This window comes from Anomaloglossus baeobatrachus, chromosome 1 (genome assembly GCF_048569485.1).
Source record: "Anomaloglossus baeobatrachus isolate aAnoBae1 chromosome 1, aAnoBae1.hap1, whole genome shotgun sequence".
Classification (NCBI taxonomy): domain Eukaryota; kingdom Metazoa; phylum Chordata; class Amphibia; order Anura; family Aromobatidae; genus Anomaloglossus; species Anomaloglossus baeobatrachus.
This window is the reverse complement of record NC_134353.1, coordinates 572,432,194-572,445,653: the sequence shown is the minus strand read 5'-3', so window position 1 is coordinate 572,445,653 and position 13,460 is coordinate 572,432,194. Positions and strand designations below refer to the sequence as shown.

Here is a 13,460-nt window from a genome sequence, read left to right as displayed (position 1 = left end):
CCCAGAAGTGGCAGGCCAAGAAAAATATCAGAAAGGCAGAGAAGAAGAATGGTGAGAACAGTCAAGGACAATCCACAGACCACCTCCAAAGACCTGCAGCATCATCTTGCTGCAGATGGTGTCAATGTGCATCGGTCAACAATACAGCGCACGTTGCACAAGGAGAAGCTGTATGGGAGAGTGATGCGAAAGAAGGCGTTTCTGCAAGCATGCCACAAACAGTCGCCTGAGGTATGCAAAAGCACATTTGGACAAGCCAGTTACATTTTGGAAGAAGGTCCTGTGGACTGATGAAACAAAGATTGAGTTGTTTGGTCATACAAAAAGGCGTTATGCATGGTTGCAAAAAAACACGGCATTCCAAGAAAAGCACTTGCTACCCACAGTAAAATTTGGTGGAGGTTCCATCATGCTTTGGGGCTGTGTGGCCAATGTCGGCACCGGGAATCTTGTTAAAGTTGAGGGTCGCATGGATTCAACTCAGTATCAGCAGATTCTTGACAATGTGCAAGAATCAGTGACGAAGTTGAAGTTACGCAGGGGATGGATATTTCAGCAAGACAATGATCCAAAACACAGCTCCAAATCTACTCAAGCATTCATGCAGAGGAACAATTACAATGTTCTGGAATGGCCATCCCAGTCCCCAGACCTGAATATCATTGAACATCTGTGGGATGATTTGAAGCGTGCTGTCCATGGTCTGCGACCATCAAACTTAACTGAACTGGAATTGTTTTGTAAACAGGAATAGTCAAATATACCTTCATTCAGGATCCAGGAACTCATTAAAAGCTACAGGAAGCGACTAGAGGCTGTTATTTTTGCAAAAGGAGTATCTACAAAATATTAATGTCACTTTTATGTTGAGGTGCCCATACTTTTGCACCGGTCAAATTTTGTTTAAATGCGGATTGCACATTTTCTGTTAGTACAATAAACCTCATTTCAATCCAGAAATATTACTGAGTCCATCAGTTATTAGATATATGAAACTGAAATAGCTGTTTCAAAAACCCAAATTGTTATAAAGAAAAAAGGTTAACATTAATAGGGGTGCCCAAACTTTTTCATATGACTGTATGTATGTGGTGCGACTTTTCTGAGAATTGCTGTCGCACGACAAATGCAACCCCAGCCTTAGTTATCAAAACTGTACCTTCCTTCATTTCTCAGCACAGACAAACGTTTTGGTTTTTTTTACATACAGTTCATAATCTTCATGGCTTCTGGTCAGTCTTCATTAAGATTTCATTAAAAACTCTTAACTTTCAAAAAATAATACAGTAAAAATCATTGCATGACTTTTATTTTCTACATGCAGAATAGTCTGCATTAATGCTAAACAGTACACTTCTGAAAAATACTAAAATACTTAAAAAACTATACATTATGTAAACAAAACATAAATAAGACAATGTTCTTTATACAGAATATTTAGTAAAGAATGTTAAGGGTAAAGAATATGTACAAGTTTACAATTTTGCCTAAAACCCTTTGAATACATAAATATTTACCCCCATCCTCAAACAAAAATGATTTTTTTCAAATTTTTTTTCTTACAAATGTAGAAAGACAAATACTGCTCTAGATAAACTGCAAAAATATTCAAATAGAAGTGCAAATAGCTAGACTATCAATGGCAAACTATACTGGCTGATCAAAGTGAATCATCATTCACTCAAAGCAGATGCCACTCTCTGCTCTACTAATGTGAACTTAGAAAAAAAACAAACAAACAAAAAAAAACAACCAGTAAGATAACTGCGTAAACTGTACTTGATGAAGTGCATGTGAAACATCTAACAAAGCTTTGTCAATTCATCATTTCAATAAATGCCACAAAATCTACCTTTTCACCATATAATGTTCTCATTTTAGGATGCTACAGTGTGCTGCTTTTCTTTTGAAGACTGACTGATAAAAGGGGCAGAGCCTGCTGTGTTCTCTGAAGTGGGTAACACATTGGCAGAGGATTCGCCAACACTTAAAATAATTTGCTCCTTGACAGATATACTTTTCGGTAATTGCATTACGCTACTTGGTTGTGGATAGCTGCCCAGGGGGAGGGATGGAACGATGCGAGGTTGAGGTACAGTGGTTAATGCAGGACATGTTGAAATCCTTTCGACCGAAGATACAGGACATGGAGACACAACTCTAGATGTCATATTTACATACCGAGCTGTATTCTGTACAGAAGGTAGCATTTTAGGAGTGGCCACAGAATACATATTTAAGGGTTGTTCAGAAGTCTGCACTGGTGCCATGTTTTGCTTTAACGGCTGTTGCAATGTGGTGTTATTTAGGAGATTACTAGGACATGTTTGCACACTACTGCCAACTAAAGAAAGTCCTTGTTTAGCATTTGTGGATAAAAGCAGAACATGTGTTCCTGCCCCAAGACCTTGAGGAGGAACGATTAAACGTGTACCATTAATAGTAATCTGAGTTCCAGGTACCAATGGTGTGCTAGTATTAATAACCAGTTTCTGATGGGTACAGTCATTCAGCTGTGACTTTAGCTGGGTGACAGTAGTGGATGAAAATGGTGGTACAGCTTGACAGGGAGGGCCAAGAGAGCTGGATTTACATAAAGTTGGAGTTACAGGTGAATTTAACACCACACGTGGCTTGGTGGCATTTGTTGAGAGAATTTTAGGTAACGTTTCTGAGATGTAAGGAGCTTTTTCCATTCGTTCCTTAGTTACTGGCTGATACGTGGGAGTCATTGGAGTTTTTAGATGTGAGCTCTCTCCGAGACAAGTGGTTGTTACAGGTATTTGCAATGAAGATAATGCATGCTTTACCTGTCCAGTCATTTGGGTTGTTGACAGTAAAACTGATGATGAAAGATGCCCAGTTTTCACAGTTGATAACGCTACAGTACTCCCTCCATTTGAGGGGCACAAACTGTTGGAAAAAGGTGGCAAAGACTTGGAAACATCTCTTCCACTAGATGGAGTTGTGCTCGGCTTTGCTATGGCCATCACAGTACTTGTTGCAGAAGTCTTTGTTACAGGTACAGGACATACAAGGTTTGAACTTGCAACTTGTCCATTTTGCCCTTTTAAATTAAAATTCTCTACAGAGGAAACTGGAAAGTCTTTAGGATTATTGGCAACTCCCTTGCCCAATGTTTTTTGTAACATATTAATAGGTACAACATTTTTCACACAGCTAGTGGAATTGACAATAGTCTGTCCTATAGTTAAACCAATCTTTACATCCTTCACTTGTGACACAATTGGTGCAGAACTTGTCTTTACTGGTGAAGTCATGGTGGAAGGTATTAGAATAATTTGCGGAGGCTCAGCGGGCTTGACATAGGTTTTGCCAATAATAGTGGGAGCAGCCAGTTTTGAGCCTTGTAGTGCAATATTTGTGCTTGATAAATTAGTTGGAACTTGAGTGTTAATAAAAACAAATTTTTGCGGGGTTACTGCAGATGTTGGCAGCATACTATGCTTCGGAGCATTTGGAGATGGAAGAATAGGAGGGGGAGTAATGAGAAGAACTTTATGGAGGGAGGATCCGCTTCGTAAGTCACCCTTTGAAGAAGAAGTAGTGTCGGGCTGGACAACAGAAAGACTACTTTCTGTTTGTTTTAGGTCTGTATTCCTGTTTGTAGCACTAGCACACAGTTCACCGCTACACGAAGGAATATTTACAGCAATATTTGTCATTGGTTGGGAAACTGTAGGCCAATGAACTGGAGGAAGAGTGTTTACCATACTAGAGGATTGCATGGACGTTTCTGTAGTTTTATATATCCTTGAACTAGGATACTGGACTGGCATCGACTTAGTGTTTATTTCTGTCAGATGATTTATGTCACCAGAAGAAGTCTGTAGGCCAGCAAGTGGCGGTACTGGAGTAAAATTGGAAGACGCAGAGGTTTTAGATCTAGAGACTAAGAATGACTGAAGCTGTGGGGTTAAAGTAAATAGAGAGTTTGATACTGGAGTAACTTGTCCTTGGCTTGGCTGTACTTTTACAAGCCCAGTATTGCCACCCCGAGTCCTTACTAGAATGGACTGGGAATCTCTAATGCATATAGTTTTTAATTCCTGTTTTGCTTCAGCTATATCTGTCTGTGGTGCACTGGATACATTCACCATGTGGCTAGCCATAGCCCCTCTGTCTGTATTTGATGCAACACCTCCAGAATCAGAATTAACTGGGGCTGACCTTACAGATGGTGGCAATGATATTGGCAAATGAGCTGTCAAAATGGAAGTACTGCTTTTACTTGTTTGACATGATGATACTGTGGAACTACAAGCAAATGGTAAAGGTGGTTGGGAAACAACAGCAGAACACGTTGTGGAATGTATGATATTCTTGTTAAATGCTGTGACAAGTTGTGCTGCTTTTTCTGCATTTATATAACCTACAGAAGAAGAAATAGGTGCCGAAACAGATTTCAGAGTTTTACCACATGCATCTGGCTGGTTATCATCTCTTGGCAGTTTTTCTTCTTTTTGCTGGAGTATTAGGTTTTTAGGCAGAAGTAGAACTTGCTGCATCAGTTTCTCTCCTGTCTTAGTATCTATTACAGGTTGCACCTGAATCTTTACAGGGGAGTTCTGTAAGACAGGGACACATTGCCCATCTGGGAGCTTGTATATCATCTGCAGTGGAGTTTTTAAAGAAGTCTGACAAGGCAATACAGACTGCAATGGGACTAAGTCTTGAGAATTTTGAGAAACGGGTTCGTTAATTGACTGTGCAAGTTGGCTTGTTAAGGTCACTTTGTTCCCAAGATTTTTGGCTAGTAATGCCTGTATTGGCTTGGTCCCTCTGACCGCATCTAGTGGTGAAGCACATGTGGCATCGGCTCTTATTTCTGCAGAATCCAGTTGAATTTGCCGCTCGTTTTCTAAACATGTTGTTTCTTCTAAGGAGGAACATGAAATTTCATGAGTGTTTAATTTGATTCTTTTTTGTTGGGAAGTGTCTTTGTCTTCATTATGTGGGTGAATAAACTGTCTATTTAGACGTTTACAACTTCTTTCTGGCAATTCTTTTAAAGAAAATTCTTGCCTAGCCATCTTGGTCTTTCCACATATTCCAATCTCTGAATCCACTAGCTTCTCTGTAAAATAAATAGAGAGGAAAAAAAAGTCAATACATTTTACTCTAGTTGTTAAAGTTATTATAAATACACATTTTAAATGCCAAATCTTAAGAGGTATTAATTCACCTCTCCCCCCCACCCAAACCAAACAAAACAAAACGGTGCTACATTCTGAAGGTGTGAAGAGCACAATGGCTAAATCTGTGAATACTTTTGAATTGCATTAATGGCACAATTACGATATTACAAATATACAATACATGAATAACTCTTTTTGGGCATGTTCTATAAACATTTTTCTTTCCTTTGCCCTATAAACAGCATCATGAGGATAAAAAAAAAAAAAGGGGTGATACCTCTCTTCTCGCATCGGTTTGTTTCCTGTCCTTGAATGGGGAACCTCAGGATAGCGGTGGTCCTGGAGATCCATGAAAGAAGACGATCTTACCCAGCCCAGACGGGTGGATCTGGCAGCGGCATGGGTTCCTTAGAATCGCCACAGTGGGCGCACGAAGACTTCAACTGTGAGCTGCACGTGTGCAGCAGCGTCGGGCGGAACCAGCGACTGGCGCCGCGTTTTCCGGTCTGCTTATGTGTGGGAGCATCCAGGCGGTGCAATCTTGTGTGTGGCACCGCGCGCCTCCACTCTGCACATGCGCGCTGGGATGACACAGCAGCGACTGTTGACGTTACGGACCCAGAAGTCGGTCCAGGAGGCGCTGGAGGGACTGTTCAGCACCCCGTCCATTTAAAAATGGCTGGGGGACCACGGGTCGATGGCTTTTGACTCCTCCAGCAGGATGGATTAGCAATAGGTGCAGCAGCACCCTCCCTCTGCTGGCAAGAAGACTCTATAAAAATAGCAACATAAAGAGGAATAATTATCCTCCAAAAATTAGGCAATTACTTACAGCAAAGAAGGGCAGCAGTTGTAAACCGCCAAGGCCAAAAACTAATACTCTAACAGGATACAGCTAAACCCCCATTAAGTGGAGGCATCACAGGTGCAGGAGGAGCAAATCAGACCACGTGGGCTGCCAAGCCATACTCCATCTGTGCTTAATTTTTGGAGGATATCTATACTTCTTTATGTTGGTATTATATATATATATATATATATATATATATATATATATCTCTCTATCTCTATATATATCTATTTCTCTATCTATATATATTCGTGTAGGGACCTAGAAACATGAGGTCCTGTGACGAGGGTTGTAGGCTTCCGTATTTTGGCCATAATACCAACTAAAACTTCATTTTTTGTACAGGATGCAGCCAGGCCCTTGCTGTTAGGCCTTGCATATTAGAGTCCTGTCCCTCTATGGTGCACAGATGGAGTACGGCTTGGCAGCCTGCCTGATCTAATAGTATGGGCATCACTTAATACACTTAATAGGCTGTGGGCTTGTGTTTGTGCATCTGCATGTGTGAACAGTGCTCTATGCAAGCCATCAATGTGCAGTTTTATCATCCAGCAATCGCCCTCTCCATGTTATGAAAGTGTGTGTTTGTGATTTGCTCCTCCTGCCCCTGTGATGCCTCCACTTACTGGGGGTTTAGCTGCATCCTGCTATTAGTTTTTGGCCTGGGCGGTTTACAACTGCTGCCCTTCTTTGCTGTAACTAATTGCAAGAAGACCATCTCCTAACAGAAATGCCAAAGGTCTCTGCAACAGCCTCAGCGTCGTCAGGACAGCAGCGGCACTGGATCCGGCAGAAGACCCTCTATGAAGACTGGTACCCGGTCCAGTCAGCGAAGCCAGGAGCGTGACAAACCAGACAGCAGAGGAACATCCAGGGGAGAGTTGTTGGATGGCAGTGTTCCTCCCCTTGACCCAGTACCACCTCTTTACATCAGAGTGGTGAGTGATCTTTCGTAAAGTTCACTTTGTTATGAGGTTCTTTTGTGTCTCCCCTTCTTCCCTGTTTCTTTGTTAGGTGGAGAAGCCAAAAAAAATGTTCCTCCAAAACTAGAAACAGAGAATGTGCCCTTTGCAAGCAGGGGCTGGCCCATACTTGTGTGACGCCCTGGGAAAGCCAGGGGTCACAGGTAATGACATCACCACACCCTACACCCCGGTTAGGTACACCTAAGCTAGACCTGAAATCCTTGTTGCCTTCCTCCAGGGGCTGATGTCCACACAAGGGGGTGGGCCAGGCGGTTGGCTCCGCCCACCAAGGAGTTCACAGCCCTGGAGGCGGGAAAACCAGGCAGATAGAGAGTGGAAGTTGAAGTTGAAGTTAGAGTTGAGTGGTAAAGGAGCAAGTGTGAGGAGAAAAGTGAGAGGAACAGAGCCTGAAGTTGGTCCGGGTGTGTGCCCCGGACAGAGACAGCAAGGTTAGCAGACGGCGGTGACTGTCTGCAGGAGTGGCCTATCGGAGGTGCCATAAGGACCGTGGACGGGTGGTGGCCCGGCGGTACCGGACCGGTACACAAGGAGAAGCCAGCACCATTGGCAGGGGCCTTTCGGATCCCGGCAAGGCTTGGAGTCGCCGTGAATTTGCCAAATCCGTCAGTGAAGGGGACCTCCGGGTCTCCAAACAACTAAGTCCCGATTGAAGGCAACCGTCCAACCATATGAGAGAGACACCGCCACCGCCAAGGCACCAGTCTCTCAGGGCCAGCGCCTGCGGGCAAAGAGGGGCTCCTCCGGCCCATATCCAAGTCGGGGAGCGGGTTACCGGTGGGAACCCATCGCTAAAAACATTGAACTCAGGTGCAGGGAAAGAGACAGTCACCGTTAACTACCGGGGAAAAGCAACAGCAGCAGTCCGTGGGAACTGTCTTTCCAGCCGTGTGTTTTATCAAGAACTGTGTCAACGTCTCAGGCTGAGTGAGTACCACCGTGCCGTACGGCACAGCGCTGCCCCCGCGACCCTGCACCTCACCAGGCCCCGCACCCGGCCTGCCATCCATCCCTACCCCATGACTGGGCCCTGGGACCATCAATCCCCTACCCACGGAGGGGAGAAATAACAACAAAGCTGCTCCCTGTCACCGCTCCCGGGATCCCCCTACAGAGCAGCGGTGGTGTCCACACAATCACCACAACCGTGGGTGGCGTCACGGACAATAAATCCCCAAAACCAATCCCCTTTTCACTCACGGGCGAGGAGCGCCGCTCGAGTCCCCGGGATCCGGCCCATCGCTCGAGCCACCGAGCAGCAGAGGCCGCAGCAGCAGCGGCAGCCGGACCCGAGCAGTGGGAGAGCGTAGCGTCCCCTCCTCCGCCCGCGACACTTGCACTAAACGGCTCTGCAGCGATTGTGTTCAGTAGACCCTTTCTGAGGAGGCCCCAGGATTCACTTTGGATCTCAGATATATGATTAGATCGTAAGTCAGAAGATCCCTTAAATCCCTGGGACAGCTTTCCTATAAGGAGCATAAGCTCTCTCCCCCTACCTCGGCAGAATCATGTAGATCGGAAGGGTAATGCGATTCCTCTGTTTCAGAGTCTCCCTCCACTTCAGATAGTGATACCAGAGAGCGCCAATGTTTTATGCTGGAGAACACAAACAAACTGATTAAAGCAGTCAGGGCCATGATGGAAGAGAAGCTACAACGTTCCGTTCAGGAGTCAATGTTTAAACTACTGGAACAATAGAAACAACAAGCTTTTCCAGTAGTCGACAAGGTGAAATCCCTAATCTCCAGAGTGTGGAAAAGCCTGGACAAGAGAGTGTCTATGTCAGGAGCCTTTAAGCTGAAGTACTCCTTTGAAGAGGCTGCATGCTCCTTCTGGGATAGGAACCCTCAACTGGATATGGCAGTGGCCAAGGCATCCAAAAAATTCTCGATCCTGTTTGAAGATATGGGGTCACTAAAGGACCCTCTGGATCGAAAAGTGGATCTTTTCTTAAGAATGCTTGGGAGTCCTCAGTGGGCACGTTACATCCAGCAATAACCACAATGTGTACAAAAAGATCCCTGGCAGTATGGCTGGACCAGCTGCAAGATCAGTTTAAGAGGATGGTACAAAGGGACGATATTTTGTCCTCAATGCCTCTATTAAAGGTAGCATCTGCCTTCCTCTTCGACGCGTAGGCAGACGCCACAAGACTGGCACTTTCCAATGCAGCTAGAAGGGCCTTATGGCTGAAATGCTGTCCAGGGGAGTTACAAGATTTATCTTTACACCCCCAAGATCCTCCCCGAATGAGCAGGGGGCTCTAGAGGTGGAGATAAAAAATCTAGTAGAAAAAAATCTGTACTTATGGAAGTCCCAGCAGGCAAGGCAGGGGAGGGGTTTTATTCCCCTCTTTTTTGGTAAGAAAACCAGACCACACTTTTTGCACAATTATAAATCTAAAAGGACTGAACAAACATCTAAAGATTTTGTCCTTTAAAATGGATTCCACCATAAAGTCTGTTTCCAGGTTGGCACATGACAGTTCTGGACTTGAAAGGCATGTACTATAATGTCACAATAGACCCTCGCTTCTAGAAATACCACGGTAACGGTTCGGATAGTTGGAAAAAAATCAGGCACTTCCAATACTGTGCCCTACCGTTCGGTCTGGCAATTGCTCCAAGAGTGTTCACAAAGATCGTGCTAGAGATCACAGCCCACCTGCGGGAGCAAGAAGTTCTTATCACATATCTCGACGACTTCCTAGTAGTAGGTAGGTCCCCCAGTCATTGTTCTCATATCCTTCGGAAAGTCTGTCCCAAGTTGGAAGGTCTGGGCTGGATTCTGAACTGAAGGAAGAAAAAAAACCAAAAAAAAAAACAAAAACCCGACATTGAATTTAGCCACAGTGCAAGCTTTTTTTGGGGCTTACACAATCTAGTGCTGCGGGCAGTAGCATCCCCAAAAATGTCTCTCAGAGATGTTATGTCTCTCCTGGGTTCCCTTATGTCCACTATTCCAAAAGTCTTCTGGGCCAGGGGCATACCAGAGCTCTCCAGTGGGACATTTTGAGAGATCAAGCGGTTCTAGGAGACTAGCTAGATAAAATAACGTTGCAACCAGATTCCATCGGGTCCCTACAGTGGTGGTTGAACCAAAAGAACCTGACAAGAAGTGTACCTTCGTCAGTTCAGGTATACAGACTGGTTACCACCGATGCAAGTATCACAGGTTGGGGGGTCCACCTACAGAACCATCCAGTTCAGGGGGCTTGGCTTGGTGGACACAAGAGGCAGTCTCTTCCTCGAATGTCAGGGAGCTCTTGGCCGGGGAGTATGCTATAATGAATCTCCTGCCCTTACTATCAGGTCATCATACGAAAGTATTATCAGACAATCAGGTGCCTATAGCATATTTGAATCATTGGGCGCACAAGGTCCAGGTTACTCATGACAATAGCAGACAGAATCCTGCAGTTGGCAGAGACACATTTAGAATCCCTATCAGCAGTACACAAAAGGGAAAAGACAATTGCATGGCAGATTTCCTGAGCCGCATTCGGCTAAGACAGGAGGAATGGGCCCTAAAGCAGTCAATTTTCGAGCATATAGGAGTACCCCACTTCTCTGTTATAGACCTGTTCGCCACCAAACAGAACAGGAAGGTCCGTCAATTTTGCTCCCTAAACCCCAAGGAGCAACCTTACAGTGTAGATGCCCTGTTAACGAAGTGGGACTTCAATCTAGCCTATGCCTTTCTTCCATAAGCACGAATTCCGACAGTCTTGAAGAAGATCAGGGACAACAGAGCGAGGGTGATTCTGATAGCTCCCTTCTGGCCAAAGAGGCCAATACCATCAATTATGGAGTTTCTGCAAAGAGGTTTAAAGCAGGGCTTGTTGGTCAGTACGCTTAAGGTTTAGATTTCGGCGTTGTCGGCCCTGTATAATTACGATCTGGCAGGGGACCGCTGGGTTGCCAGATTTATAAGCGCAAGTTCTAGGCTAAAGCCTAAGCGTATGGTTGCCCTCCCCCCATGGGATCTTAACGTTGTCTTATCAGCCCTGACAGGTCCTCTGTTCAAGTCTTTAGATACGATTTTGGTTAAGTGCCTATCTCTAAAGACTGTCCTCCTGACAGCCCTAAGATCGGCACGCAGGGTTGGTGACATTCAGGCCCTGTGAATTGACCCTCCCTTTACTCAGTTTTTTGAAGACGGTAGTATTAAGACCTGACTCGGCGTATCTCCCTAAAGTAATCTTTAAATTTCATACAAACCAGAAGATTGTGCTTCCATCATTCTGATAGGCCAAAAGATCATGAGGAGGAGAAGTGGCATTGTCTAGATGTTCGACCGACAGTGATTGATGCAGTAAATACCCTTCCTCCAAGTACTAGTGACTGATAAGTCATTACTTGTCTACTTTCAGGGTAGTCAAAAGGAGTTAAGGCCTCAAAATCCACTCTAGCGAAGTGGATCAGGGAAACCATAACTTTGGCTTATTCAGCTACTGGTAAGAAGGTACCGGCAGGTCTGAAGGCTCACTCCATGAGGGGGCTGGCATCCTCATGAGCAGAAAGAGCTAAAGTCTCCATTGAGCAGATCTGCAAGGCTGCTACGTGGTCGTCGCCCTTGACCTTCTACAGACGACAATATAGGTTAGATCTATCCTTTTCGGAGCTCACCTTTGTGAGAAGGGTTCTGCAGGCTGCAGTCCCTCCCTAGAGTTTTCTTTTTCACTGTAATTCTCTCGTGGTGCCGTCATAGGGTGAAGGAAAAATACGTAATTACTTAGCAGGAATCTTTTTTTCGGAACCCCTGACTGTACCCTTATATTTCCTCCCTGCACTGGGTTGTTTTCTTTTTTTATTCAGTTTTCACCCTTGTTTTTTTTTTTTCACAAAGAAGTGTTATGGTACTGCCATATGTTGTAGTAACCTTTTCTATTGAGGGTCCTTTCATGCTCTGTAACCAACTGATGCGGGGAGAGATACCGCCCAATTTTTATCCTTGTGGTGCTGTCATGTGTTCCAAAAAAAACACATTACAAGTAATTACAAATATTTTACATGATTAGTGCAATTGCAAACGAGACCAAATTATGAAAAAATGTATAGGCTGATTTGAGAACGTCGTAATAATGTAGAGTTCTAACATCCATCCAATTCCACACCTCATAATACACATTGAGAAAGAAGCAAAAAGTTACAATATGAAAAACATCACACTTTGTTTAAGCTCTTACTGTAGGGCAATTCCTTAACGTGCCATAAACTCAGAGGAATACCAGTTTACGGGAAATCATGTAGGTATTACAGTGTTTTATAATCATAAAAACATAAGCCAGGTAACAAGAGCACAGTATCATCCATATAAAAACCATGTTTTCTAATTTGTTTATATTTTCTGATTTTTTTTTTTCTGATTTTCAATGCTGCTACCAGATATATTTTAGCTATAAGATGACTGCATCCCCTGACTCCAATGTACAGAGTACAAACTGAAGAATGATCTGTACAAATCTGGAAGTTTATTGTGACTGCTTAGTTGGCCAGTGTGAAATATTTATGTAGAAAATTACCAATATCTCATTAAATTAAAGGGAACCTGTCATGTTATTTTTTTTTATATTACACTGCCCCAAATGTGTTTTACATGATGTGAATCACTAACATGGTAAAAAAATAGAAATAAAAAATTTACATGTATTTATCTTAATAATAGAGTTTATATGCTTAGGTAAATGCAGTTAATACCTTAGGATTCAGTCATAGGGGAGGCAATTTTGCTGGGATCATTTACTTGTCAGTCAAGTTCAGTCATGATTATTTTTTGAACTTGGTAACGCCCCCCGCATTGTAATTCATTATATCACAGGTCCTTCACAAAACACTTCTCTGCTGATCGCCCGTTACAGTCACATGATTGTGACATCACACAGGTCCTGCACACCATTTCTCCTCTGCTGATCTCCAGAGCTCAGCATTGTTAAAAGTGGTGTGAAGGACCTTTAATGCGGACTCTGATCTGATCATCTGACATATACAGCTCATAGGCGCTGGTGGATCTCTGAGCCACCCGCACCTGTTAACCTCTTAGTGCAGGAATCGTGCTGTTCCCCGCCGCCATCGGCAGCCCCGTGATCCGATAACTGGGTGCCAATGCGTTGTCATCACAGCTGGGGGGGTCAGCTGATGACCCCTGTCATGGTCTTGACTCATTTCCTGTGAATGCTGGCAGAGCATCGGCATTCAAAAGGAGAACAGCATTCCTGCATTATAACCCTTTATAGCCAATCTACCTAAATTTTAAACAGTTGCCTATTATTTCCCACATTATTTATCTATATATTATATATATATATATAATTGCCTTATTCTGTCTGTCTGTCTGTCACCGTAAGGACACAATTTTGGAGCAAGACAGACAGACAGACAGACAGCGGATTGGCCGCTGGGCTCGCCATGGCCCCGCCCCCCCGCACGGATTGGCCGCTCGCCTCGCCTCCCCCCCCCCCACGGATTG

General features: G+C 44.1%; 1 protein-coding gene across 1 annotated transcript in view; it reads right to left on the bottom strand.

The window, feature by feature from the left end:
• Positions 1-1,304: 1,304 nt before the first annotated feature.
• Positions 1,305-13,460, bottom strand: part of BRD10 (bromodomain containing 10) — a 57,418-nt gene continuing 45,262 nt past the window's right edge. Inside the window, exon 8 of the mRNA XM_075317493.1 lies at positions 1,305-5,098. Within this exon, the coding sequence (XP_075173608.1) occupies positions 1,878-5,098 (3,221 nt within the window). The 3' untranslated portion in view covers positions 1,305-1,877. The remainder of the gene's footprint in view (positions 5,099-13,460) is intronic.